Genomic DNA, 25792 nt, shown 5'->3' on the forward strand with positions numbered 1-25792 from the left:
TATCTAATTGAATGTCTTTATGTAATGGAAATCAGTAATTTGGATATAGTGGCTGGAATCTAGCCGTTTGGATTTAGTGATTGGAAACTAATCGTTTGGATGTAATGGTTGGAAACTAGCCGTTAGAAATTAGTGATTGGAAACTAGCCATTTGAATTTAGTGGTTGGCAACTAGCTCTTTGGATTCAGTGGTTGGAAACTAGCCGTTTGGAATCAATTTTCTCTATATATATATAGGTCATATCTATTGTAAAAGATTCACAACTCATAATTCATCTTTTCAATTTTCTCTCTTTATACCTACATTACTAATCTCCTCAAAATGTCTTATAATCCAATCTCATCAAATAATACTGATTGGATAAAGGAGATGGATGATGAATTTTGGGATGACACTGACGATCAAATAAGGCTTTACTTATATCAACAAATTTCAAATCCGCCTAGATCAATCGTTCCCCAGGGCTGTGAAAGTGGTGCAGCACGCCTCTACCGAGACTACTTTTCTCCTGAACCCATATATCCAGCGTCAACGTTTCGAAGACGGTTTCGGATGAGAAGGGAAATGTTCATGCGTATAATAGATGCCCTTCAAAGTAAGTCATCGTTTTTCAAGCAAAGGAGTGATGCAGCCAACAAAGTAGGTTTATCTCCACTTCAGAAATGCACCGCAGCTATTCGCATACTTGCTTATGCAATCCTTGCTGATGCTCTTGATGAGTATATTAAAATCGGTGAGAGCACTGCTATTGAATGTTTATTTAAATTTTTTCGTACTATTATTGAAGTTTTTGGAGGGGTTTACATGAGAAAACCGACTTATGATGATGTTCAACGATTGCTAAAGTTGCATGAAGAGTGTCATGGTTTTCCTGACATGCTTGGTAGTCTTGATTGCATGCATTGGGCCTGAAAAAAATCTGGTCGTATGGAAAGGTCAGTACACACGAGATGACTACAGACATCCTACAATAATGCTTCAAGCAGTCGCCTCGGTGGACCTTTGGATATGGCATGCATTTTTTGGTATGGCTGGTTCAAACAACGACCTTAATGTCTTGAATAGATCAAACTTGTTTCAGGGGAGTTTTCAAGGAGTTTCTCCTGAAGTTCATTTGACTATTAATGGTGGTGATTGCAATATGAGAGACACACGTACTCGCAAAACTTCCCCGACAATGATTTTTCACCACGTGTTGTTGAGGATGTTCAACATGGTCATGCTCAAGATTTTCAAGCATATCTCGCAAGGGATGTAGCCATCCGGGATAGAAAAATGCATCATCAACTCAAAGCGGATCTTGTCGAATACATTTGGACACGTTTTGGAAGCCAAGATGATAATTAATGTGTTGTATTTTAAATTCCTAATTATTGTTGTTTAAATTCCTAAATATGCTATGTTGTTCTTTTCCTTCAAATTTTTTTATGGTTTTGTAATTCAAGCATATTTTCAGATTTTTAAATAATTTTAAATCGACTTTTTTTTTCACAAGACATACAATTTTTTTTTTCAATTTGTGATTTTATTTACTCTTTTATAAATTTTATGTGTACTAAAAATCTATCTACAATTTAGTTCCAATTAATAATAAGTGAGTAATGTGTCAAAAATAAAATACAAAAGATGAATGACAAATGGGACCTACTCAAGCTACAAGTATATTAACTAAATCATTGAAGGTGTTTTTGCTTAAAGTAGAGTTTAGCTAGATAAATTTAGGCGGTACTCTAAGCCAAATTCCATTTTGCTTACCATTGAAGTTGCTCTTAATGAGCAGGGATCTTCAACTCTAATTGTATCACACTAAATATAATTAATAATTTTATATTGCATGGGCTCTAAACCTAGTAGCTACTCATATAGTCATATTCAATGTATATGATTACTATTCACTGAGTGTAACTAATAAAAAATATTGTTGAATAAGTTCAAAGTTAAAAGTCAATTACATCTAGTAATTATTTCTTCAAATACTGCCTAAAAATCTCATCCCCGCCCAACCACCCTTTGCGGAGAAAATTTCCAGACTCATACTCGCCCTAACGGTTACTTATTTGAAACTATCCTTGCCCCACCATCTGCATGTATATCTACACGACGACACATACTTTATACCCGCCTCGTACTCGCCTCACCACCAGCATGTATAGCCACACCCACTTTGTAACCGTTTCTTTAGTCTTGAGTCTTTAATTATGATTAAAGGCTCAAATAACCCATATCACAATTTGCAAAATAAGATTATTAATAATGTACCATGGATTCTTATAGGTAGAAGGATATATCTATGACAGGGGTATAACATAATATTCGATTCCGCTCCACCACTCATTACAAGTTCAATTTTCATCCATATCTTCGCCAATCTAAACTGATTTATTGCGCAACCGAACGCTGATGGGACAGGTCTCCTACTTGATCCACCCCACTAACATCCTTTCACGAGATACCCGACATTATAAAAATGGCATTTGATATAGGCCATACTAAGGGTGCGTTCTGTTCAACTTAAAAAATTAAGTTTCAGGTCCAATAAGTTCAGATAAGTTCAGATAAGTTGCAATAAGGTCTAATAAGGTCCAATAAGTTCCAATCAGGTGCAATAAGTTCCAATCAGGTGCAATAAGTTCCAATCAGGTCTAATAAGGTCCAATAAGTTCCAATCAGGTCTAATAAGGTCCAATAAGGTCCAAATAGTCAATGTTTAATAAACATTTGTATTATTGTCCACTATTTTGTTATTCATAATTTCATATCACTATTAGCGGATTATGTTATTATTAGAATTTTAGTTAAAGTACCACAATGATTATATAGTATTATACTTGTATTAGTGTCTATTATTTTATTATTTATTTGTATTATGTCTATTATTTTATTATTCATATTACTATTAGTTGATTATGTTATTATTAATTAGAATTTTTTATTAAAGTACCACAATGTATAGTATTATACTTATATTATTGTCTATTATTTGATTATTCATATTGCTATTGAATAATATATAATCATGGTCAAATAATTAAGGTTAATAATAATAATAATAATAATAATAATAATAATTATAATTACAATATTTTGCAATTCGTCTTTAAATAACTAGAGATAACATGTTTTCGTTACTAATAACTATGAAAGATATAAATGTTATCAATTGATTGCTTCATTAAAGCTATGTACATCATACAATTCTCAACCAACATCTCGTCCATTCTACAAGCCAAACATAAAAGAAGATAGAGATAAGCAACTAGTATTTCTTGAACATAAAGTAACCATAGATAAGCATCGTCATAACACCATGAAAATAAAATACATATTAAAAGCATGAAATGTCGTCCTTTAAAATAAAATACTTTAAATGCAAGTAGTTCTTATGTCCTAGAAACGACGCCCTTGAAAAATAAAAATACATAAGAGATAATTAAGTCCCAGAAATCAAAAAAAATACTACTATCGTAACTGCTTAATAGTATATTCGAAAAAATAAAACTTTTATAATATCTGATGCTTGAAGAAACTTTTCTTCTGATTAATATAAGATTCATTTACATCTCAACATGCAAGATTCTCTCCTCAAAAATAGAATGAACCTCACTGTACAATAAAAAATGCAAGATTTCTCCCTCAAAAATATAATGAACCTCACCATTAACAATTAAAATTCGCACATAGAACAATTAGAATTCTTAACAATTAAATGCACTAACAATTAATATTAACCATCACAAAAATATAAAAGAAAGTACCTCAGATCCAGACAGTAGGCGGCAATGGTGGTGAAAACTGGAATGCACAGGCGCGACGGCTCACAAGCTGCTCAGGTGAAGAATTGAAGGACGAAGAATGGCTTCGTGTTATGCAGTTTTGAACAAAAAAAGAAAAACAGAAGGAAGAAAGGAGAAGAAAGGAGAAGTAATGAGAAGAAATCTGAGAGGTGTTGAAGCTAGTGTGACTTTGAACATTTTTTTCTCTTTCTTCTAGTAACATTCAAATAAATGAAAGGTGAAGAAAGCTGAAGAAATGAATGAATGAGTTGTTGTTAGCAATAAATGTTCAGCTTATTTTCATTGATTAGGAAAAGGAGAATCAGGCCCATAATCAACCCCTTTATAATGAAAGTTCATTGCCTTTTGCTCAGCTTAGATTAGTAACTACTAGTATTTTATAAAATTAATTTTTTGATTTTCTACTAGTGTTTTATAAAAGGAAAAATTGTCAAGAATAAGTCAACCTTTGCGTTGACCGCTTTTAACAAGTCAACCTTCATTTATTCCAGTAGCAAGTAAAGCTTGTACATGAATTAGCTTTTAACAAGTTTTTTTACTTATGACCTGAACAACCCCTACAATTTTGTTCAGTTTTAACAGGTGTGTATTCTAGAACTCATTAAATTGTTCTCTAGAATATATTTGCACTGCTTATATTTTATAAAAGTTCCGTGAGAAACTTAAAACTGAACAAAATTGTAGGGGTTGTTCAGGTCATAAGTAAAAAAAACTCGTTAAAAGCTAATTCATGTACAAGCTTTACTTGCTACTGGAATAAATGAAGGTTGACTTGTCAAAAGCGGTCAACGCAAAGGTTGACTTATTCTTGACAATTTTTCCTTTATAAAATTAAAACAACACTATTAGATATATTAGTGATGAAAGTTATGCATAGGCAAATATATAAATAGTAATTTTTTTGTTAAATTAATTATCATAAGAGATAATTAATAATCATTATTTTTTAAAGGACGAATTATAATTATTATTATTCCATAAAAAATTTTGAGGGATAATATTTACGTTAGTGGTAATATTTATGTTATTCATGGTCAATGTTTTTGTCTAATAAGGTCAAATAAGTTTCAATCAGGTTCAATAAGGTCTAATAAGTTTCAATCAGGTCCAATAAGGTCTAAAAAGTTTCAATCAGGGTCAATAAGTTCCAATAAGGTCTAATAAGGTCAATCAGGTTCAATCAGGTCCAATAAGTTCCAATCAGGTTCAATCAGGTCCAATAAGTTGAATCAGGTCCAATCAGGTCCAATCAGGTTTAATAAGTTCCAATAAGTTCAGTTCAGGTTCAATAAGTTCAGTTCAGATAAGTTCCAATAAGTTCAGGTCCAATAAGTTGAATAGAACGCACCCTAATATGCCCAATCATTTAAATAAAAGAACAACACTTAAGTTGTGTTCTATTTACTTGAAAAAAAAACTGAACTTATTTAAATTGAACTTATTAGACCTGATTGACCTTTATTAGAACTTATTATTGAATGTTGTGTTAAAGCCGATCAAATCTAATCTAGACTTATTGGATCTGAAACTTATTTTTTACGATAAAAAACAAAACTTTAATCTCTATTATATAAGGAAACTCTCAAGAACTTTGATATCCTTTTTTCTTTTTTACAAATATACTCTTATTTAAAAATTCTTTCATTTGAAAAACAAAAAGAAATATCGATCCCTAAAAAAAAAACCTCCACAGTGACCTTCCACGTACGAGGCTAGTTTCTTAAACCCAACCCCCATTTCACCTTCACCTGCAGCTAACACACACAGAGAGAGAGAGAGACAGACAGAAAGAGAGTTGAGAGTGTTTTCATGGCGAAGAAGATCTTGGGTGCCCTCCATCTCCACCTTCTCCGCTCTCATCATGCTCATCCTTCCTTCGTATGTTTTCTCTCTCCTCCTTTCTTAATTTTCTGGAATTTAGTGTGGTTCTCTGTTCGAGGAAGAGGGAAATGGTGAGGGTAGAGAATGCATTATATAACACTTCTTTTTTCTAAATTAATGCTGGGTTTTTAGTTGAATTAGGTCTAATTATTGAAAAATGATTCATTTGTCGATAATACGGAAAAATACTGTTCTGTTATTGAGTCTAGGTTTTGCATAATATCTAGCTAATCAAAAATTAGGAATCTTGAAAATCATAGGTTGTGTTTTGAAGTTCTGGGTCGTTTGGTTAAGGTTAAAGAGCACATTTTTATTTGATAATGATACTATTTGTTTTACTTTACTTTTTTTTTTTCGTTTCCTTAATTTTCTATATTATTTTTTAGTTGGTTATTCATGTGGGTTTATTCTTAAGCAGGGTGTTTCGTGTAGTCGATTGTTTTCAACCACCACTGTGACTCCAAATTCAAGTGATGGTGAAATTCCATCTGATTTACTTATGCCCAAAAAAAGTGTCTCAATTTCGGATCGTAGTCAAGGTATTTGATTTGCCAGAATAATGTTACAATGTCTATTAAAATAGCATGTATGATCATTAAATTGATAGAATTGGGCATTGAATATTGATGCTGCTTACATTGTTAATTCTACATATCAAATTGATCCAGATCAATCTTCTCTCTTGAAAGCATGCCCTATGCTATCTCCGAATTTTTATTTCACCTCAAGTGACCCAAATGACACTTAACACTTTATTTGGGACCAAAACATGCAACTTTTTGGTAAAATAGCCAAGTTGACAGCTGAACAAATCCAAGTTTGAATCTGTAGTGAAGTCTGATTAATGTGGAGTAGCTTATAACATTAAAGGTTGCAGTATCCTAATGCATGTTTGATGCTAAGTGTTTTACTCAGTTTGCATCTTTTGGACACCTGAAACCATCATGGACATCGGCATGGTATTTATTTACTATTTTTGGCTTCTCAATTTGTAAACATTAGAGTGCGCGTAGCATAAAAGTATTGTCAGGCATTATCTTGATGCTCGTATTTTGGTCCATTAACCACTTAACTTGTGCATGTGATTCTACTGCAAGTTCTATGCGGTGTATCTTAGGTTCATTCTGTGTGTGGGGTTAATGATTTTTAGTGATCCTATGATGAGTGTATAAGATTAAATGATTATTGTTGTTGCTAATTTGTTGTGTTGGCGGTGTAGGAGTGTACCAGGATTTGGTAATCCCTGTGACAAACTTCCATTTTGAAGATAAGGGACTTATGGCATTAGCCGGGGATGTGTTTGATGTACCAATCAGGAAAGATATTGTTCATAGAGTTGTAAGATGGCAGCTTGCCAAGCGTCAACAGGTGACTGATCATGTCTACGTGCTCTTTACTTAGATGACTGGAAACCCCCTCCCCCCAAATTCCAAAAATAAAAACAAAATGAAAAGAGGTTTAAAGAAGAAAACGAGTGCATGAGTGGTTCAATAATTTATTATAAGGGCTAAAATTACTTATCTTGCAATGTTTTTATATTAAGGAGGTTAACATCAGCGCGTCTCTGGGATACTGTTAAGAGTCTGCGGTTATGTTCATACGGAGATGGTGATGGAATGTGCTTCCTTATACCAATAATCATCTATTACATTATATATTTTTTTAATAGGTTGTTGATGGGAAGTGTTTCTATCTTTGTTCTATGTAGTTATTGGTTAGGATTGATCTTAATTTCATCTCTCAGTATGGATTTTTTTCTTCATGATATTCTCTCAAATAGTTCACTTATTTAACACAATGATTGTCTTAAAAATAGTATGTCATGTGTTAATATCAGGGAACCCATTCGACTAAGACAATCAGCGAGGTTAGTGGGACAGGGAAAAAGCCATATCCACAGAAGGGTACTGGTCGAGCAAGGCTTGGTTCACGACGTTCTAACCAGGTAACAATTTGTTATTTTTATTGATCCATTTGACTTGAACATGTTAGAATTGCTTGTTATTGGTCAGTTCAATTTAATATCTTGCCAATTTTACTGGAAATTGACAGCAAAGGGGAGGTGCTACCATGCATGGTCCTAAACCACGAAGTCATGCCCATAAACTGAACAAAAAGGTTCGGCGTTTGGGATTGAAGATTGCATTATCTGCACGCGCTGCAGAAGGAAAGGTATGACTCCTCCTTTGCTGCTCTCACAAATTGCTTCCAATACGACCGACACAATACTGATTATAGTGCTCATAAATTCTAGCTGCTTGGATCAATTTGATAAGTATATGAGTCAAATAATTTGTGCTATATTGACGCTATGTAATAAGCATCTTCTTTGTCTTTCCATCTATCTTTGGAACGTCTATTTCTATATCCGTTTTTCTTTCCCTCCTGTTATTACTTTAGGCTAATCTTATGCTTAACCCGGGTAGGAGATGTCGTTGATGCTCTGGGTGAACCTGTCAATCATAAATTATGGTGCATAGTCTGATTGTAATTTGACTCGTATAAAATATCAGTGGTTTCTTGTTGATCATGGACTTTATGAAGGTTTATCAAATGTACAATTTTCTATATTGATTTTAGTTGCAAAATCTGGCTTTTCATGGTCTCCAAGACACACCTTTGATTAATAGAATTACATTTTAGTAAAAATTATGAAAAATTGATATTATGAAATTACACATTGAAAATTGCATTATAATTGCATGTATAATATTTAGTTTGTTATGGCTTCGACAACTTTTATCTTGAAAGCCCATTTGCCTGTATAATTTGTGTGTGCCAGAAGTAGTATATAGATACACTTCGTATATCTTAATCTTATCTAGCTGTTTTGGAATGTTTCATAGTGAAGCCCACAATCCCTTCATTGTACCAAGGAAAAGGAAGTATAAGGGAAATGTCTTAAAGCTCACTGCCACCACACAAGGCCTCAATTGCCTCATCCACCGCCTGAACCTCTTCAACCAATTGTTCTGCCACCACCATAGTATACCCACAGCCCAGGAAATGCTGGAAGAGCCTTTGTCACTAGTTACAACCAACCAACTGCCATATACTATATCTCTCTTATATCTGGAAAATGTCCACTGCTCTGACTCCCTTAACCAAATTTAAAGATGACTCCCTGGTTTCCACCACCCTTCTCCTTGTGGTGTTGGGAGGGGGGACTGGGGAAGGATTGGGCTGTATATGTACCCCCTTAAAACCTCTATCACCCCACGCAAAAACAAAAAAAAACCTGCATGTTCAGTATATTTTGTTGTGTGTTTGGTTAATTTGAGATTTCTTGTGGAAGAAGTAACATTGTCTCCCTTGTCTCTGCTTTTTCCCATTAGAGAGCTATATGTTTTTGCACAAGTTACATTGAGCTACAATTCTGTGAGATTTTGTTGCGAAGACTTACGTTAATTAATTCTGTTTTGTACAGCTGTTGATTTTTGATGATCTGACAGTCCCTACTCACAAGACCAAGAACATTGTTAATTGGGTCGATGAAATGGAGGATTCAAAGAAATTGCTGTTGGTCGATGATGGTCCTATAAGTGAAAAGTTGAAATTGGCTACGCAGAACCTACATTATGTTAATGTTTTGCCTTCAGTTGTAAGTTGCAGCATTCTGTTCTCTGATTCTCTCTCTTTTCTCTGTGTGTCCGTGTGTGTGACAATAAGCTACCTAGGAAAAGACAATTCTCTTACAAAATCAAACCGTGCCAATTCTGCTTTCCTAGCCCCACATACAATACACCTCATTTCATATTCCCTGTTTCCTTTTTGGGATGTATAACTTTGTTAGTCCCCTTTGTTTTCTCTCTCACAAATAAGAGACAAGTGACTCAGTGGATCCCGTCATTTACTCGTCTATCTTGGGTTGTGTGGCAAAATGAAGTTGGACTAACAAATAGATAGAATCGAAAACTTTATTCTTTTCTGGGGATTGGAATATTTGTGTGTATGTGTTTAAGATTGGATTTATGGCTGCCTTGTGTGGAGTCTCATGCTTTAGCTGGTTTCTGGTTAAATGGTGCAAGCAGGCAGCTTTAAAGAGGACTGATACTTTGGTATATTTTATGACCTTGCAAATGCTTATGCAGCGAATACTAATGGGCCAATTGTTTTTTCCAGGGTTTGAATGTCTATAGCATCTTGTTGCATGACACTTTGGTAATGTCTCGAGGTGCTGTGAACCGGATTGTTGAGCGGATGCACACCCCAATCAGCCGATGAGAATGACAACTGATTGGTGATATTCATATCTTTTTCACTAGCTTTCACCATGAGACAATTTTGCAGCTAGAAATGGGATGTATCTCCGAGTTCTTATGTTCGGTTGTCTTAGCTTAGGACGAATTAATTGCAATTTCTCTTGATGTTTCAATCAACATCAACAATCTGAACGAACATATATTACTTGGCACGCCATGTGTCTTTTGTTGTAGCTGTAAATCGCTTTTAGTTCATTGGATCATCTCCTTGACTGATTAATATGAGCTCGATACTTCAATAAGGAACAAAATCGTTTGATTGCGATTCGGAGTATGCTCAAATGCTGTTAATGAATTTTTTTTCCCTACCATTTAAGCTTCATTAAAGCTCACTTGTCCAAGAATCAACAAACTGATTTTCCTACCACGTGTTTACTGTTTATTGAGCTGTAGTAGAAATTGCTGCTACTATAACATAATTTGGAGGAATTAGCTTTTATTTCAACCATAAAAGGCTAAATACTAAACTGTTTGGTGGTGAACATGTATATTACTACCTCCGTTTCTTAATAAGTGCAACATTTCCCTTATTTGGAATAGTCACAATAAGTGCAACCAAGTTCAAAATGGTAAAAAAAGTTCAATATTATTACAAATATGCCACCAAAAAGCAAGAGGGGACCACAACTTTTTTGTTTCATCACTTAAATTACTCTACTTTATTGTGGTCCCTACTTTCTCTCTCTACATTCCTTGGTATTCCCCCACTTTCTCTATGTTGCACTTATTAAGAAACGGAGGAAGTATGTTTTGCCCTTTCATTTTGTTTTACAACTAAAATTTGTGGATGTCTTTGCTGCACAACTAATATGTTCGTTGCTTCACAACCACAGTGACCTTGATGTACAATCGAATCGATATTGTTGCACAACTAATCTGATCTTGGTGCATAACCACACTCACCTTCGTGCACAACTATGTTGACCTTGATGCACAATCGAACTGACCTTGCTGCAAAACTAATTTGAGTTTGACGTACAATCACATTCACCTTGCTGCACAACCAAACTGAGCTTGCTGCACAACCAATCTGAGCTTGCTGCATACCCATAGTGACCTTGATGCATAACAAAACTGGCTTTGTTGCAGAACATGACATAGATAATGCACAACCATTGATAAATATTGTACAACTTTACATAGGAAATGCACAACCCTCAACTAATATTCAACCATCAAATGACACACACACACACACACACATATTCAACCATCAATTTTTTTTTTTTGGGCTCAAAATTTTCTAGGGGGTATAACTCTAATGAACAAGTATTGTAACTCTAATCCAATCGTGTGTTTGAGATTCATTCTCATTTATCATGTAAGGAGCATTCTAATGTGATCTTGCCCCTATATATATATATATATATATGCAAATGTTGCACAACTACGTTAGCTTTGATGCACAACCATACTAACCTTCATGCAGGAAAAAAGAAGAAGTAAGGGTACTGTGGTCTTTTAACAAATTCATTCGACAGCGAACGATTCGCTAAATAGCTGCACTCATTTCAACCCACGTGGAATTACCAAAAACTATGTTATCCCGATGGGGAAGTCTTTGATAAACAGAAGGTACACTATACAATATACACCTTGAAGTACGTAACTCTATTCAAACCTACAATCTCAATATTTTGTTTATTTTCCCTAATGGGAACCACCTTAGTTAAATTGAAAATGAAATTGTGCCTTAGGCGTATACAACTCTATGCTTTCTCTATTTTATAATAATTGCAACATATCTCATTGACCAATGCTTTAAGAAACCCTTGTAAAGAAGAAAGACAAAGATAGATAAAAAATTACACTCATGTAATAGGAGAGACATAGAAAAAAATATTACCAACTAATGCAATCAATATTAAACATTTAAATAAAGAAAATACTGCATTTTTTTAAAAAGGAGGAAGTATACTTAAGGGCTACCTTATAATTTGCATTTGGCATGCTAAGAGAACAGCAAGGATATGCGCTCTTCACATAAACGTATCTTAACAAAATTTATCAAACCTAATTGGACTGGATCAGTGTTAATTCTACATTATTTTTAAACATGATTAGATTTGACGAGACATGAAACTCATTAATTTTTAAGGTGAAGAAAATACACCTTGAGTAGAAACCATCTGTCCATCACTGTAATATCTAAAAACTAAATTACAAGTTATTAGAATCGATAGTCTAATTTTAACATAAAATTAGATGAATTCAAAACTGAATTTTTCTAACAAGCCCATTCCATTTCACTCTAACCTAACACTATCTTAATCATCCCTTTTCTTTTCCTTCCTTTATTTTCTTGATTATCGAACTACAACAGACGGTTTCAAAAAATAACTCGCTAGTCTTCCCGAACGGATTAAATTAGTCACTAACTGGATTAAACTAGTCACTAAATGCTTAGAGAATATCATTACTGAATAGATTAAACTGATCCCGAAATAGATTAAACTGGCCCCGAAATAGATTAAACTAATCATTATATTAGAAAATGCGGCATGTTCTCTTCTATTATTGGGCTTGCACCGTGCAAACTAAACATAGGCGGTCTCTTACAAGACCAACTAAAACTAAATATCACTTTCAATTGTGTACACAATATGTATAATTAAGTAGCACTTTAACATCAAAAAAGAAAATGTACGGAAGAGGGGAAACTAATTGAGCTGTGGTAGCAACTAGCAAGGTAAGAGGAAGCATGAAACTGAAGTTATGTCGAAGGAGGGAAGAGAGCAAGGAAAGAGAGAAATAGAAAGACTCAACTAAGACTAAAAATTTTTGTAAACGGCTTTTGGATCACTTTTTTTTTAGCTTTTGGTCTTTTCAGGAAAAAAAAGCGTTTGGCAAGACTTTTTGAATAGCTGGAAAATCAGCTTTTTGACCAAAAGTCATTAGTTAGTTTCATTATTGGCTTTTCGCTTTTGCATTCAATTAAAACAAACAACCAATACTAACAATTGAGTTACCTTTTATAACAATCAACAGTTAAACAACCAACATAATCAGAGAAAGGCACATGGTCAATAAATTTGCAAACATATAACAACCAACAACCAATTGCCAAGCATTCCCAATGCCTTTTATAATGTGTTATGAAGATGAACCTTTCTTCCTTTTGTGCCTTGTATGAAGATAGAATATGACGTAACTCAGTGACGGAGCCAGGATTCTCAAAGTGGGGGGACAAAATTTGACCGTCAAGCATTCGGAAAAAAAATTTAGAAAAAAAAAAAACAAAACAACTCATATCAAAGTATTCCTCTTCAAACACATATTACAATATCAAATATGCAATTTGGAATTTTCTTACAATTTCTAGATTCCTCTACACAATGTAAGAATCTCTCCTGTAAAAACTTTCCCTCTCTTCAATGAACAAAACTTACTCTTCTTCTGTATCAAATTCCTAGTTTACATTTCATTTTTACCAGCTTAGATTTATGCTTTAATGGCTTCCTATGAGTTTTCTGACAAATATCAATTAAAATATGCTTTTGGGTTTTGTTCCTCTCCAACTCTTGTATATCATTATTTCCAACTCAAATTCAATGTTGCTAGCAATATTGCGACCCTTGTAGAAGCTACTTTAACTTCATATGAATATGAATATCAATCAAAACATCCACGAGCATATATTCATCAAACCAATTACATATTTATAATTTCCTAATTAGAAATTCCAAATTGCAAACTAACAATTTCTTAAATCATGAGTTCATGACCAATTCCAAACCAACAACAAATCAATCAACAACCATAAATCCACAATCACAAATTAACATTTCACAAGTAGTAATTCACAACCAAACAATGTAAATTGTAAATATTACCTTTTTAAAAAAAACTTAAACTAAAACTTAGGGTCAAGAACACTTACTGACTGACTGAAGTGAGCGTCACGAGAGGTCGGCGACGGAGAATGGACGGTTCTGGTGTCGCTTCGTCTCCTGACTCCGTCGTGGCGTTGCAGCATCGCTTCCACTTCGTCTCCTGAGTCCGTCGCAGGCTCGCAGCGTCGCTTCCTCTTCGTGACTTCGTTCCTCTTCCTCACCGCTCGTCGTCGTCGGCTCCGACGAAAGCGAATGTGCGGTCGACGTCGTCGTCCCTCCGTCGCCGTCTCTCCGTCGTTGAGATTAGGGTTTCTCTCAATCTCTCTTCCTTAGTCTCTCTCTTCTTCAGTCTCTCTCTTCAGCGTGTTTTTTTCAGAATGTTTTTCAAAAACTTCACGCGTGCTGCTGGCGTGTTTTTTTTTTTTCGTTTTTTTTTTTTTTTAAGAAATTATTTTTTAAAAGTGGGGGGACATCTGTCCCCATGTCCCCCCTACTAGCTCCGCCACTGACGTAACTTACATTTTTGGTTTATTATGAATTGAGATATATGCACATTGTATAAGTCCACTGTATGATTAAGGTTAAATACCTATTAACCTAAACCATGACATGTATCGTCAGGATATAACCTTTTTGGACAACCTCAAGTTAGTGGCATTTGTTCTTTTTGAAACCTGCCCTTAATGAAGAACACCAGCAATTGAAACGATTCACTTTGTTCCGCAGAGTAGAGGTTATGCCTAGAATTTCATTTGATCATATTTTCTTCCTGCAAGTTCCTTCTACAGCAGTCCAATGGATATGGCAAACATTATGTACTAAAAGTAACATAATAGAGGGAAAATTGCACAAAATTGTTTGTCTAATCACACCTATTACTTACAGAGGCCTACGGGATGCAAAAATCCAGTAAAAATTTCATTCATCGAGTTCTCTTACAAGATGCTGTCACTATAACATCATCTTCTCTCGTTCTCTTCATACTGTCATGCAGCGGGTAGCCACAACCTACTTTGGTGGTGCAATAATCTCTTTCTTTATGTCCTGCAAAACAACGAGCACTCCTTTCGTCAGTCACTCTTTTGGTGTAATCTCTTTTGCTAATTACCGGACATCACTTCAATCGTCCATGCTTATGTTTTCATGCGAGTTTGATAACAAGGACTGAGATATACCAGTAATTGAACACATACCTTGAGAAAATACATTTGAATAGCTTCTATCAACTCTAACTCTCTTGATCAAGGGACTAATATTTTCCAGCCAATTTTTCCTTTTTAAACCGGTATCATTGCATTTAGCTTCCTGACTGTCATTTTCACACACTGCATAAAGTATAATTTTCACCATTAGTAACAAAGTTACAAGCTAAGTTAAAATAATACAACAGATGATATTATTGTCAGAAAGTCAGATAGATACACCATTGTTGCTCTCTTTCAGCTTCTTGTAGTTGTGTGAGTTAATCTCTTCATGGTGCGAAGTTTGAACAATTCCTATGCCTTCCTCATCTAGTTTTATACAATTTACCCTCCTCTCAACTTCAGATGTTGGATAATGAGCTCCTGGAAAAAACAATCAAGTCAAGAACTCTTCGCTTGAGAAGAACACTAGTACTCCACATTCACAAGTCATCAAGTTCTAGATGATGAGAACTCTTTGAACCAATTCATCTCTCCAAATTTAAAGCAAAATACTCAAGAATTCAAAAGAAAAACTCGATTCAACTAAATAAAATCCATGAAGATTGTGATCCCCAATCATAATGAAATTATGAAAGTACCTCCAGTGGACTCATTGAACAAAAAATTAACCAAACATCATACTCAAATACTCAACTGAAAAAATATTTGATACATTACAAACAAATTCTGCCTAGGGATTTGATGATACACCATAGTGGAATCATGTTGAGGTTTTATGTACACAGTGTAGAGGTGGAAATAGGGTCTAGAGGTGCAAATATTGTAACAAGACAGTAACTAGCTCTTATTCTAAAGTCAAAGGGCGTTTGTTGAAAATTCCAACAAAGGTGTTCAAGCTTGCAAGACAATGCCACATGACTTGTATCCTCAGTTTAAGAGAGATAATGATGAAGCAGAACAGAAGAAAAGAAGTTTAGCTTTGAGTGAAAAAAAGAAAGAAGATCACATATCTCTTCCTAAAGGTTTTGATTTAGTTCAACCAAAGTATAGAAAAGGACCACTGGAGATGTCCTTCAATGTGATAGAGAGAGAGGAAGATGACAAAGAATGTGCCATGATGTTTTATATAGGTATGCTATCATTTAACTTAGCAAGATATCCCTACTTCAGAAAATTTTGTCAAAAAATGAGCTAATGGAAATTTACATGACTATGTATGTCCGTCCTACCTCTGAAAGACTTAGAACAAGTCTTCTTTTGCAAATGGAAGCACAGTTAACAAGTTACTCCAACTCAATAGAAATAGTTGGGTCAAGAAAGGAGCATCAATTTGTTCAGATGATTGGCAAGATCGCCAATCAAAACCTTTCATTAAGATAATAATTGCTTCTGCTGTTGGTGGTCCAATGTTTCACAAAGCTGTTGATGCTAGTGAGATCATGACAAAAGATGCTCAGTATTTCGCAGGTGTGTTCAGTCAAGTAATAGATGAAATTGGTGAAGCTGAAGTGGTGCAAGTGATAACTGATAATGCATTAAATTATAAAGCAATTCGAGCCATTACTGAAAAGATATATCCTCAGGATTTTTGGACCCCTTGTGTTGTCACTGCTTGAATTTGGTTCTTAAGTCCATTTCTGAACCTAATGAAAAAGCTTCTCACTGTAATGAGTGTAAGGGATATTATAGTTGGTGAATCAAGTGAGTAAGATTAATTATTTCATACTCAACCATGGTTTAGAGCTGATTTTTAATCGTTATTCTCATGTGACTCTTAAAAGTGGCCGATACTAGATTCGGTTCAAAAATCATGATGGCCACAAGGATAAGAAGGTTGAAAGATGTTCTTGAAAAAACTGTTATGGATCCTGATCCGAAGAAATTTAAGGTGAATGGTAAAACTCCAAAGCTAGAGAGGTGAAAGACTGGTTAGTTAGTGATACTTGGTGGGATCAATTAAATTATCTTTTGAGTTGACGCTATCGATGATGAATTTCTTGAGGGTTGCGGATGTGAATTCTTCAATATTGCATCTAGTATATGACATGTGGGAAACCATGGTTGAAGGGGTGAAAAGAATTATTTTTGAGCATGAAGGCTTGAATGTACTCACTGGTCATTCTTCTTTTTATGATGCAATTCAAGGGGTAATTGAATCTCGATGGAACAAAAACAACACACCTCTCCTTTTTATGACACACTCTTTAGTGCCTAAATACTATACTGAGAAATCACTTCAAGGAGGGGCTAGCAACAACCGAAGGGTTTCTCCAAACGAGAATGAAGAAGTATACACACATCGTAACAAATGTCTCCTACGACTTTTTCCAAATTCAGATGATACTCGAAAAGTCTTCCTAGAATATGGTGAGCCACAGCAAGGGAATTTGAAGACTCTATGTCTTGGTGGGATAACTATGGCTCCGCGACACCATAGTTGCAAAGCCTAGTGTTTGGGCCCATCTCATGGACTAGCCTACTTCTAGGCCCATCAACCGTCCACCTTATTGGAATTCACTAGCACTATGATTGCCCCATCAGTCAAAAGGTATTCAATTCTCACCTAAAAAGCAAGAGCATCTTTCTCTACAATTACTGTTTTCTCTCTCTACCTCAATTATTGACTTAAGCGTAAGAGGGGGGGTTCCCAAAAAACCTCGGAGTATTTTTCAGTGTACTTTGCAATTTTCACAAGACCCACGGAGCTCTGAGACTCTCTCAGCAAGTTGTCATTCCCTTCATCAGTAATTAAACTTTCTCCCGTAAACAGTTTTGCGCCCTCTGTGCGATTCAACAATCTCAAGCCACAACAGAGACCCGAAACGGCACCAATCCGCCAAAATCGTAAAGCTCCTTAGCCAGATCCTAACCCACCTTCTTATCGCACACCTACCTTTGAGACCCTCAACCCTTAAGAAAATGAGAGCCCCACGCCTTAGTCAGAGCATGGGCCTCGATCTCAGCCTCGGTCTCAGCCTCGCCAGCTAGACCCCCTTATCCACTACCCCCTTTACCTTCTGAACTTCAGAGGATAAGACCGGCTGAACCAAAAAATAGAACAAAACCTAAAGCCTACAGTGACCACTTTACAAAATGGGGGACATCCAACTCCAGCGAGGTGGAGGCGAAGGAGCCTCTCGAAGTAAAGATCTAATGGCATTAGACCCCCTAAGCTCGAGGCATGAACTACCGAGAGAGCACATACCCACTCAATCAGTCTAAAAACCCCCTTCATCAGAATGTGAGCCAAAGGATGTCCGTCAGACGAATTACCATGAATACATCTGTCAGCAATAACGACTATTATAGAGACCGTGGGCTACTCCCCTTCTCAGCTTACTTATGGGAGTGAGGTTGTCCTCCCCGTAGAAGATGGCATCCCCTCTCCTTCTATGACATTTTATAATCGTGCCAAAAATAAATCGAGAGACTACTAGCAATGCTCTCCTCCAATCCATCCAATACAAGTAGAGGGTCGTTCGATACTTCAATAGAAGAGTGAAGCACATAATCATACAATTGGGAGATTATGTTGTTCAAAAAAGAGAAGCAACGAAAAACTCGCACCTACAAGACAAGCTCAGCCCAACTCAGAAGGACCCTATAAGGTCACTCAGGTAACAAACCAAGTGACTTATCGGCTCGAATCACCCGAAGGAGTCCCACTTGCTCAACCGTGGAATGCGGACAATCTAAATAAGTATTTTGCTTAACTATAGTAATTTAGAGGCATCAATGTCAATAGGCCAGACTTTTAGCCTTGACGCGATTTTGTAAAATGCAATAATTATAATGAATGAAAAGAGGCTTATCCAAAATAATATGAGTCAGGCAACATAGCCACGACCAAACAAAGAACTATGCAACAAAAGAGTAAATTGAAAAATCACAATACTCAATAAAAACAAGATCAATGAAAGATAAAATTTTCATTACCATTATAGTGTATTACAACATAAGAACAACAAGCAAACAAAGACTACTTATTTGAAGAACAACTACGCAAGGAAGGCAACCCCAAACTACAAGCAAACAAAAAGCTAACTCTATAAAGAGAAATAAAAACTAAGTCTCTACATGAGCACTAATGAAAAGAACTGCCAAAGTCCCAACCATCTTCCGCATACTCGACATCCTTATAACCTTCCTAGAATTGTTAGGTGCCACGCTCAACCTGCTGATCCAGACAAGTGGATTGCATTTGAGCGTGCAGCGAAGCCATCTCAACTTTGTAAAGAGACCGGTAGGTCTGAGTTTGCGCCTCCCAATCAAAGGTTGGGTGGTCCTGACTTATAGCCTATCTCATCCGCTCTAGCGCATCTATCTCGCCAGCCTGGTAGGAGCTCTCACCCACTTCGGCGTTGTACACCTCACACTTATCCGAGTTTTGCCAAGCTCGAACCATTCTTTAGCACACCTGTCAGCCTTAACTAGAGCCTCATCAAGCTTCATCGTAAGACGATGCACTCTCCTCACTATATCATCACGCTCCTTTGTCAGAAAATTAATTCGGACATTCATCTCATATGACTTCTCATTAAAGTCAATTTGATTGTTATCGATGGTCCTCATGGCTCTCGTCAGTTCGCACTCAGATTTATGAAGCCTTGTCTCCAAGTCTTTCACGATCCCTTGGTGATGCTGAGCCGCAGCCTTTAACTCGGACACCGAAGCAGATAGCTTCTTGTTCTCCTCAGCCAAAGTAATGCGACGGCGGGCCAAGGTAGTCATCCGAATGGACATCTGCAAAGATAAAAACAAGAAATCAAGAGAACATACAACGCAATAAAACACGAAGAATGACCACAACACTTACGTCGATCCAAGAGTGATGAAGCTCATCCACCTCATCCTCACCTATGGAGTTCAAGTACTCCTCATCTTTAGCGGAATATAGCTCCTTGCAAATCTTCCTAAACCGCCGATCCTTATCGTCGCGTATCATTCTAGTGAAAGGGACGTCCATCCCAGCTATAGGCTTATGCACCCTCTTTGGCGGTGGCAAGGGAGAACAAAGAGTATAGGTTATCGTCTGAGGAAGCCCATGTCATCCCTATTAAAGTCGACATCTCCAAGCCTCAATCGAGATGATGGCCCTCTACTCGATGAAGGCCTCCTCTCAACGCTTGAGTGCAGCCGCTCCGAGGCAATCACTGTCTGAGGGCAATGTGCTTCATTGGTAGATTCCTTCTTGCGCTTGAGCTGAGCATAATCCCAAAGACATCAAAAGTTAGCATAAAATGGAAGTGACCAAGAAACAAGAAGTGAGATGAGACTTACAAAAGGTGGTTGGGGCTCAATCATCGCCTTTTCTTGTAACTCTCTCTTCATCCTTAGAGCCATAAAAGCATTCACGTTTATTCTGATAGGCATCTTCTCTTTTAAACTTGATCGGGCAACAACTACACAAAACCAAAGGCAACATAACATCAACAAACATCAACAAAAACTAAGTATGAAAATAAACTCCCCTCAACTCATTACCCGGGGAGTAAGTCGGGCTCACTCCAAAGGCCAACAGAAAATGTTCATTGCAAGAATAATTTGACTTGGGGAGCCAATAGGGACTAAAACTTCTTCCCCGTCTATCCTCGTTCGGTGAGTTTGGAAGTAGCAGGCCGCCGCGGCTCATCATTTAACAACCAGGCACAACCGAGTTCAAATGGTTCTGTGGTCCCTCTCGAGACCACATGGCGGGCAAATCCCAATCATCGTTGTAATAGACGTAAACAAACTGACGTCGGAACTTCTTTTGAGTTGAAGGCATCATGCTCAACAATAAAAGCCCCACTAACCAACACCATTATCTTTGGGCTTGGGAATCTTCACCAGCTTGAACATGTTTTGTCATAGGCGAAAGGTGGGCATGACTCTAAAGGAGTGGCAAATCATAATAAAACCAAGAATAGTGAACCATGAATTGGGCATCAATTGAATAAACGTAAAGTTGTACGCTACTATGAGTTCCCGGATGAAAGGGTAAAGGGGAAACCTTAAAAAAAGTGTAATCATGTTCGATACACCGCAACACACCCAGGGCGTCGTCAACACCGCATTCGTGTTCCTCGGCCTATACAGAGCATAAGAGTCACGAATGAACTACCTTATCCCTGAGGCCGACATATCTCCATCATCACTTTCATCCAAGCAGGGGGAGGTGGAAGTTAGCCGGCCCTGCGTCGGCACACTTGGAAGGGTAATATATGCTTGGCCTCAATTCTCAACAGCATCACCATTGTCGGCCATAACTGCATCATCATGAAGGAAACGATCTAAATAACTCTGTTGTGCTTATGGATAGGCCACAGATACCTCCCATAGGTAGGGCAAGTCTCCCTCGGCCTCTTTCGCAAGGGACCAAGGAGGGCTCAGAATGAGAACCGCTTCGAGAACGGTCGAGGGAACAAGCTGTCGTCACCAATGTTATTCCTACCCCTCGAATCTCCTCTGACATTCTATACATAGGGGGAGATTTGCGAGGAGTACCCGACTCAGACGGAACCTCATTATTTAATAACAAAAGGGCTTGGTCGAAAAAACAAATAAAGGGAAGTTGACCATACCTTACGTGAAGAAATCGGTTAGAGTAAGAAGCTCACCCCAATTCTAGTGAGATAAACTAGAGAGATAAAGACAACAAAAGCTTTGAATGAAAGAAGTGTGAGTGAAAAAATGAGATCTCCTTCTCCTATATAGAGAAAAGGATGGATAAATCCTTGGCCCCATTCTTCAAATGGGCTTTCATGTACAAACTTCCAACCAGGCCACACTATAGGGAACAAAATTTGATGAACATACAACCATTGGGCTTCCTTATCATGAAAAAAGTGATATCGTCTAGGGCTCAATATCCAAGGGATGATGACCAAGGGCCACCTTTGGACAATGGGGAGCGTTCCATACTTAGAAAAATAAACAAGTATCGCTACCTCGTGCCTTCTTGAATACGGAAGCTCGTCCCTCGGACAACGAGGAGCGTCCTATATTTAAGAAAATAAACTAAGTATCACTACCTCATGCCTTCTTAGATACAAATGCTCTCCATAGGATGACCCGCACCTCCCTCGGACAACGAAAAACGTCCCATACTAAGAAAAAAAAACTAAGTATTGTGATTGAGGACCTCCTTCGGACGAGGAGCGTCTCATACTTAAAAAGATAAAATATGTCTCGTGTTCAAGACCTCCCTTGGAAAACGAGGAGCGTTGTCGTCAAGTACTAATAGCCCTCCGAAAGGTCATTAAGACCTCTATCGGATATAAGCTGCGACATGTCCAAGTCCCTCGGACGAACGCAATCCCTTCCAACCAAGCTCGACGATCTAATAACAAGCATCCCTTTCGCTCACAAGACTGCCTCAACCCTTGCACTTAAGAGCTGCAGCAGCAAAGGAGGACCCCCTTGGCTCGATTTGTGTCACACGCAAACGGCTTTTGGGCGCATGATAGGTGCGTCGCACGCACTCGTCCCGGGTCGAGCACAGCATGTACTGCCTCGGCCCGCATTAAGTCACTTAGCAGAGATGCATCTCGGCCCTGATTGCGTTGCGCACAAATAGGGTACGTCGGACGCATGGAGATTGCGCCATGGCTCGCGTGCCACGCATTGTTTCGCGTGTCAGGATTTGAGTCTGCGCTGCGCGCACGCCATACCCCTGGGCCTCGGCTCATAAGGCCCAGACGCCACCCCTTCAGCATGCATGAGTCCCTCCGTTAGTACGAGGCACTCCTCCCGGCTCTCGCTATCGCACAAGGGCCTCTCCATGGCCTTGGAAACTCCCTCCACTAAGCTTTGTCCTTGAGCGCGACCCCCAAGAACTTAAGGCCCCTCACCAAAACGGAAATATGATTGGTTCAATTCCGCCAATCAACTACCGCTGAAAATCAAATTTTCGCTCCGATTAAATGGCGTGAGACTAATTGTTTGGGCCCATTTCATGGACAATCCCATTTCCAGCAACATTACTAAAATACCCTAGTTCCACCAGCTCAAGTTAACCTAAATACCCAAATTTATTGGAATTAACTACCACTATAAATATTGATTATCCCGTCAGTCAAAAAGTATTCAATTCTTGCCTAAGAAGCTAAAGCATATCTCTCTACATTTACTACTTTCTCTCTCTACCTCAATTACTGACTTAAGCGTCGAAGGAGCGTTTTCCAAAATAAACCTCGAGATAGTTTTCAGTATACTTTTTGTACTTTTTCTTCTTACTGTAAGAGAAAGTGGAGCATATTTGGCTCCATTCAATCAATAAAAAGAACAAACTGACATCTAAAGGTTAGGAGACTGTGGTTTCAATTCACAACAACTTAAGAGCCTATTTGGGAACCATCATTTTAAATATTGTCCCAATTTACTTGTTTGGGTACTCAATGGAATTGGATTAGAAATTGAGCCAATTCCTATACAATTACAACCCAAGTTAAAAACACATGGTATAAATCCCCCACCCCTTGTCATAACAATTTCTCTCCCATTCTATTTTCTCTCTCCTATAAGTTCCTCATTATTCCCTCCCCTCCCTCCCCCTTGCCAGCTACCCCATCCCACGCCAAATCGAAATTCAATTACATGTTTCCCAAACGAGATTGAGGAATTGGATTTGGAATTCAATTCCCATGTTTCCCAAACGAGTTTGAGGAATTGGAATTCAAATGCATGATTTTCAATTTTTGGAATTGAAATGAAATACGGGTTCCCAAACGCTACCTAAGATGTTTTTTTTGTAAGCAAAAGGAGTAAATAGATGGGTCGTCAACATATTGGGATATTGGTAAGATTTTAGAAGATAAAATTATGTATAATTAAAATTTAAAGTATAACTTCATTATTATGGTTCATACTCATGATTCTTCTTTTTTGTAAGGGGGGACAACATTTTAGAAGATGCCGAGCTCTGCATAGATGATCCTAATATTAAAGCGGTTTCTTTGATCTTGAAAAATAAGATGTTGGTTGTTATTTGTTAGTGTGTTGAAGTATCAAAGACTAGCAGTAGCTTTTTGTGTTGTTTTGATCCATTGACTTGTGATATGATTTTGTTGGATATTAAGTTGGAAGTTGGGAACAATCTTGGTGGAATTTTTTTTGGTTTTTATTTTAAATACAAATATACATAGATTTGTTTTTTTAGTGCCCGCATCCCTACGTCCGAGTCCAAATTCAGGACGGTGTCTCAGTATCATAGATTTTTAAGATTATCGTATTAGATACTCGGATTCGTACCCGTGTTGGATAACCTTACCCATGTCCATGTAACATATGTTATGGATGATGAGAACAACTCTATGAACCAATCCAGCTCTCCAAATTAAAAGCAAAATGCTCCAGAATTCAAAAGATAACACTGGCCAAATTATTTAGTTAGCTAAATAAAATCCACGAATATTGTCATCCTCAATCATGACGAAATTATGAAAGTACCCCCACTAGACTCATCAAACAAAAATTTAACCGAACATCATACTCAAATACTCAATTCAAAAAGTAACTTTGCCTATCTAGTGGGTAATCAACTAACTAGAGGTATATATGATATATCCGAGTTTGTCTTGGCAACCAACATGTGGAATCCTAGAAAGACTCCACCAAGGTCATTTGATACTGTCTATTTCAATTAGTATCATTTAGTACCTATGCCTCTTTCACTTATTACTGAAATGGTCATAGGTGAGTACCAATTGGTACCAAAACGGTATTAGCAATTGGAAGAGACATAGGTATGAAAATACCAAAATTATACCTATCATGTTAGTTGTTAGCATGTTAATAGATATATCAATCTCCTCATCCATCTACTATTGCAAGAGTCATAACAACTAATTCTTGGTTAATCTTTTGAACTCAAAATCTCAAACCTGAACAGCTCTAATAAGTTAAACTAACTTTTGTCAAGAAAAGAAAATAATCAAACCAACTTAAAACAAGTAAAAAAAAAAAAGTACTGCATAAAGATAATCGAGGAGAGAGAAAAAAACGCATACTCTTGGTCCCGCACTTGACGAGCTTGCCGTCGACGACGAGAGCAGCGGAAGAATCAGTACCAGTGCACAAACCCCGAGAAGAGAAGAAAGAGAGAAGCGACCTCCATGTGACAGACGAAGCAATAAGGTCTACTCCTCTGGTAATAAAGTGTCCATTGAACCTCAAGGTCGCGGGTTCGAGCCCGAACATTCGAGCAATAGTGCCTATATCTAATCTCTGGTCTTCACACGCCATTATTTCTGCTGTTTTTGATGATGCTGGGCAATACATCTTTATTTTCTTTGTTGATCTTGCGTTGTTGTTGATTTCTTCTGTCTTTCTTCTTTTGTTGACATGTTGTTCTTCCATCTTTCGAAACTTTTTTGAAGGGGAAAAGCAAGCAGTTGGCCTGTGATTTAATGGAAGAAGTTGTGAAATTCGGTGGGAGAGAGATGGGTTGCAATTTTGGGGGGTTTTAACGGCTATCTAGAAGGGTCTTTTCAGGAATAATAGAAGTATGTTTGTTCTACAAAGTTCGACCTCACTAGTTTGTCGTTACTCGCTAGTCTTATTTCAGAATTCAAGGGTTACCGGGTTAGGCTATGTTTAGTTCACCTGAAATTTTCTGATCTGAACTTATCTGATCTGATCTGAACTTATTTTTTCTGATCTGAACTTATTTTTTCTGATTACAAGATCCTATCTTTTAGATTTTTCTCAATCTATAAGAAAAAATATAGTCATGTGGGGTCTCGTTTGATTCGTCTCAATGAGTACTTTATTAATATTCAATTATTATAATTTTTACTAATATGTAATGAAAGATATAATGATTTTTAAATATAAGCATGATCTGAACTGATCTGATCTGAACTTATTTTTTCTGATCTGATCTAATTAGATCTGA

General features: G+C 37.0%; 3 protein-coding genes across 7 annotated transcripts; 2 read left to right on the forward strand and 1 right to left on the reverse strand.

Annotated features, from left to right (window-relative positions):
* Window positions 1-322: 322 nt before the first annotated feature.
* On the forward strand, window positions 323-913 carry LOC125491984 (uncharacterized). The gene has a single exon (XM_048634065.1). The coding sequence runs from the start codon at window positions 323-325 to the stop codon at window positions 911-913; it is 591 nt and encodes a 196-aa protein (XP_048490022.1).
* Window positions 914-5517: 4604 nt separating this feature from the next.
* Window positions 5518-10203, forward strand: LOC104899532 (uncharacterized). 2 transcript variants are annotated; one of them, XM_048648360.2, is made up of 7 exons: window positions 5518-5673; window positions 6095-6215; window positions 6896-7044; window positions 7514-7621; window positions 7729-7848; window positions 9104-9277; window positions 9799-10203. In XM_048648360.2, the coding sequence occupies exons 1-7, from the start codon at window positions 5605-5607 to the stop codon at window positions 9898-9900; spliced, it is 843 nt and encodes a 280-aa protein (XP_048504317.1). In that variant the 5' UTR covers window positions 5518-5604; the 3' UTR covers window positions 9901-10203. The 2 variants fall into 2 exon arrangements, with proteins under 2 accessions (XP_048504317.1, XP_048504316.1); XM_048648359.2 differs by having other exon boundaries at window positions 5524-5673; window positions 6092-6215.
* Window positions 10204-13806: 3603 nt separating this feature from the next.
* Window positions 13807-25437, reverse strand: LOC104899533 (uncharacterized). 4 transcript variants are annotated; one of them, XM_010686740.4, is made up of 5 exons: window positions 24906-25437; window positions 15196-15336; window positions 14965-15096; window positions 14655-14815; window positions 13807-14553 (listed from the first exon to the last, which is right to left on the reverse strand). In XM_010686740.4, the coding sequence occupies exons 1-4, from the start codon at window positions 25252-25254 to the stop codon at window positions 14694-14696; spliced, it is 744 nt and encodes a 247-aa protein (XP_010685042.2). In that variant the 5' UTR covers window positions 25255-25437; the 3' UTR covers window positions 13807-14553; window positions 14655-14693. The 4 variants fall into 4 exon arrangements, 3 of the variants coding, with proteins under 3 accessions (XP_010685042.2, XP_057252076.1, XP_057252077.1); XM_057396093.1 differs by lacking the exon at window positions 13807-14553 and having other exon boundaries at window positions 14587-14815; XR_007276260.1 differs by lacking the exons at window positions 13807-14553; window positions 14655-14815; window positions 14965-15096; window positions 15196-15336 and adding exons at window positions 18827-19659; window positions 19733-20118; window positions 20197-20318.
* Between the last annotated feature and the right edge of the window lie 355 nt (window positions 25438-25792).

This window comes from Beta vulgaris, chromosome 7, assembly GCF_026745355.1.
Source record: "Beta vulgaris subsp. vulgaris cultivar EL10 chromosome 7, EL10.2, whole genome shotgun sequence".
Lineage (NCBI taxonomy): Eukaryota > Viridiplantae > Streptophyta > Magnoliopsida > Caryophyllales > Amaranthaceae > Beta > Beta vulgaris.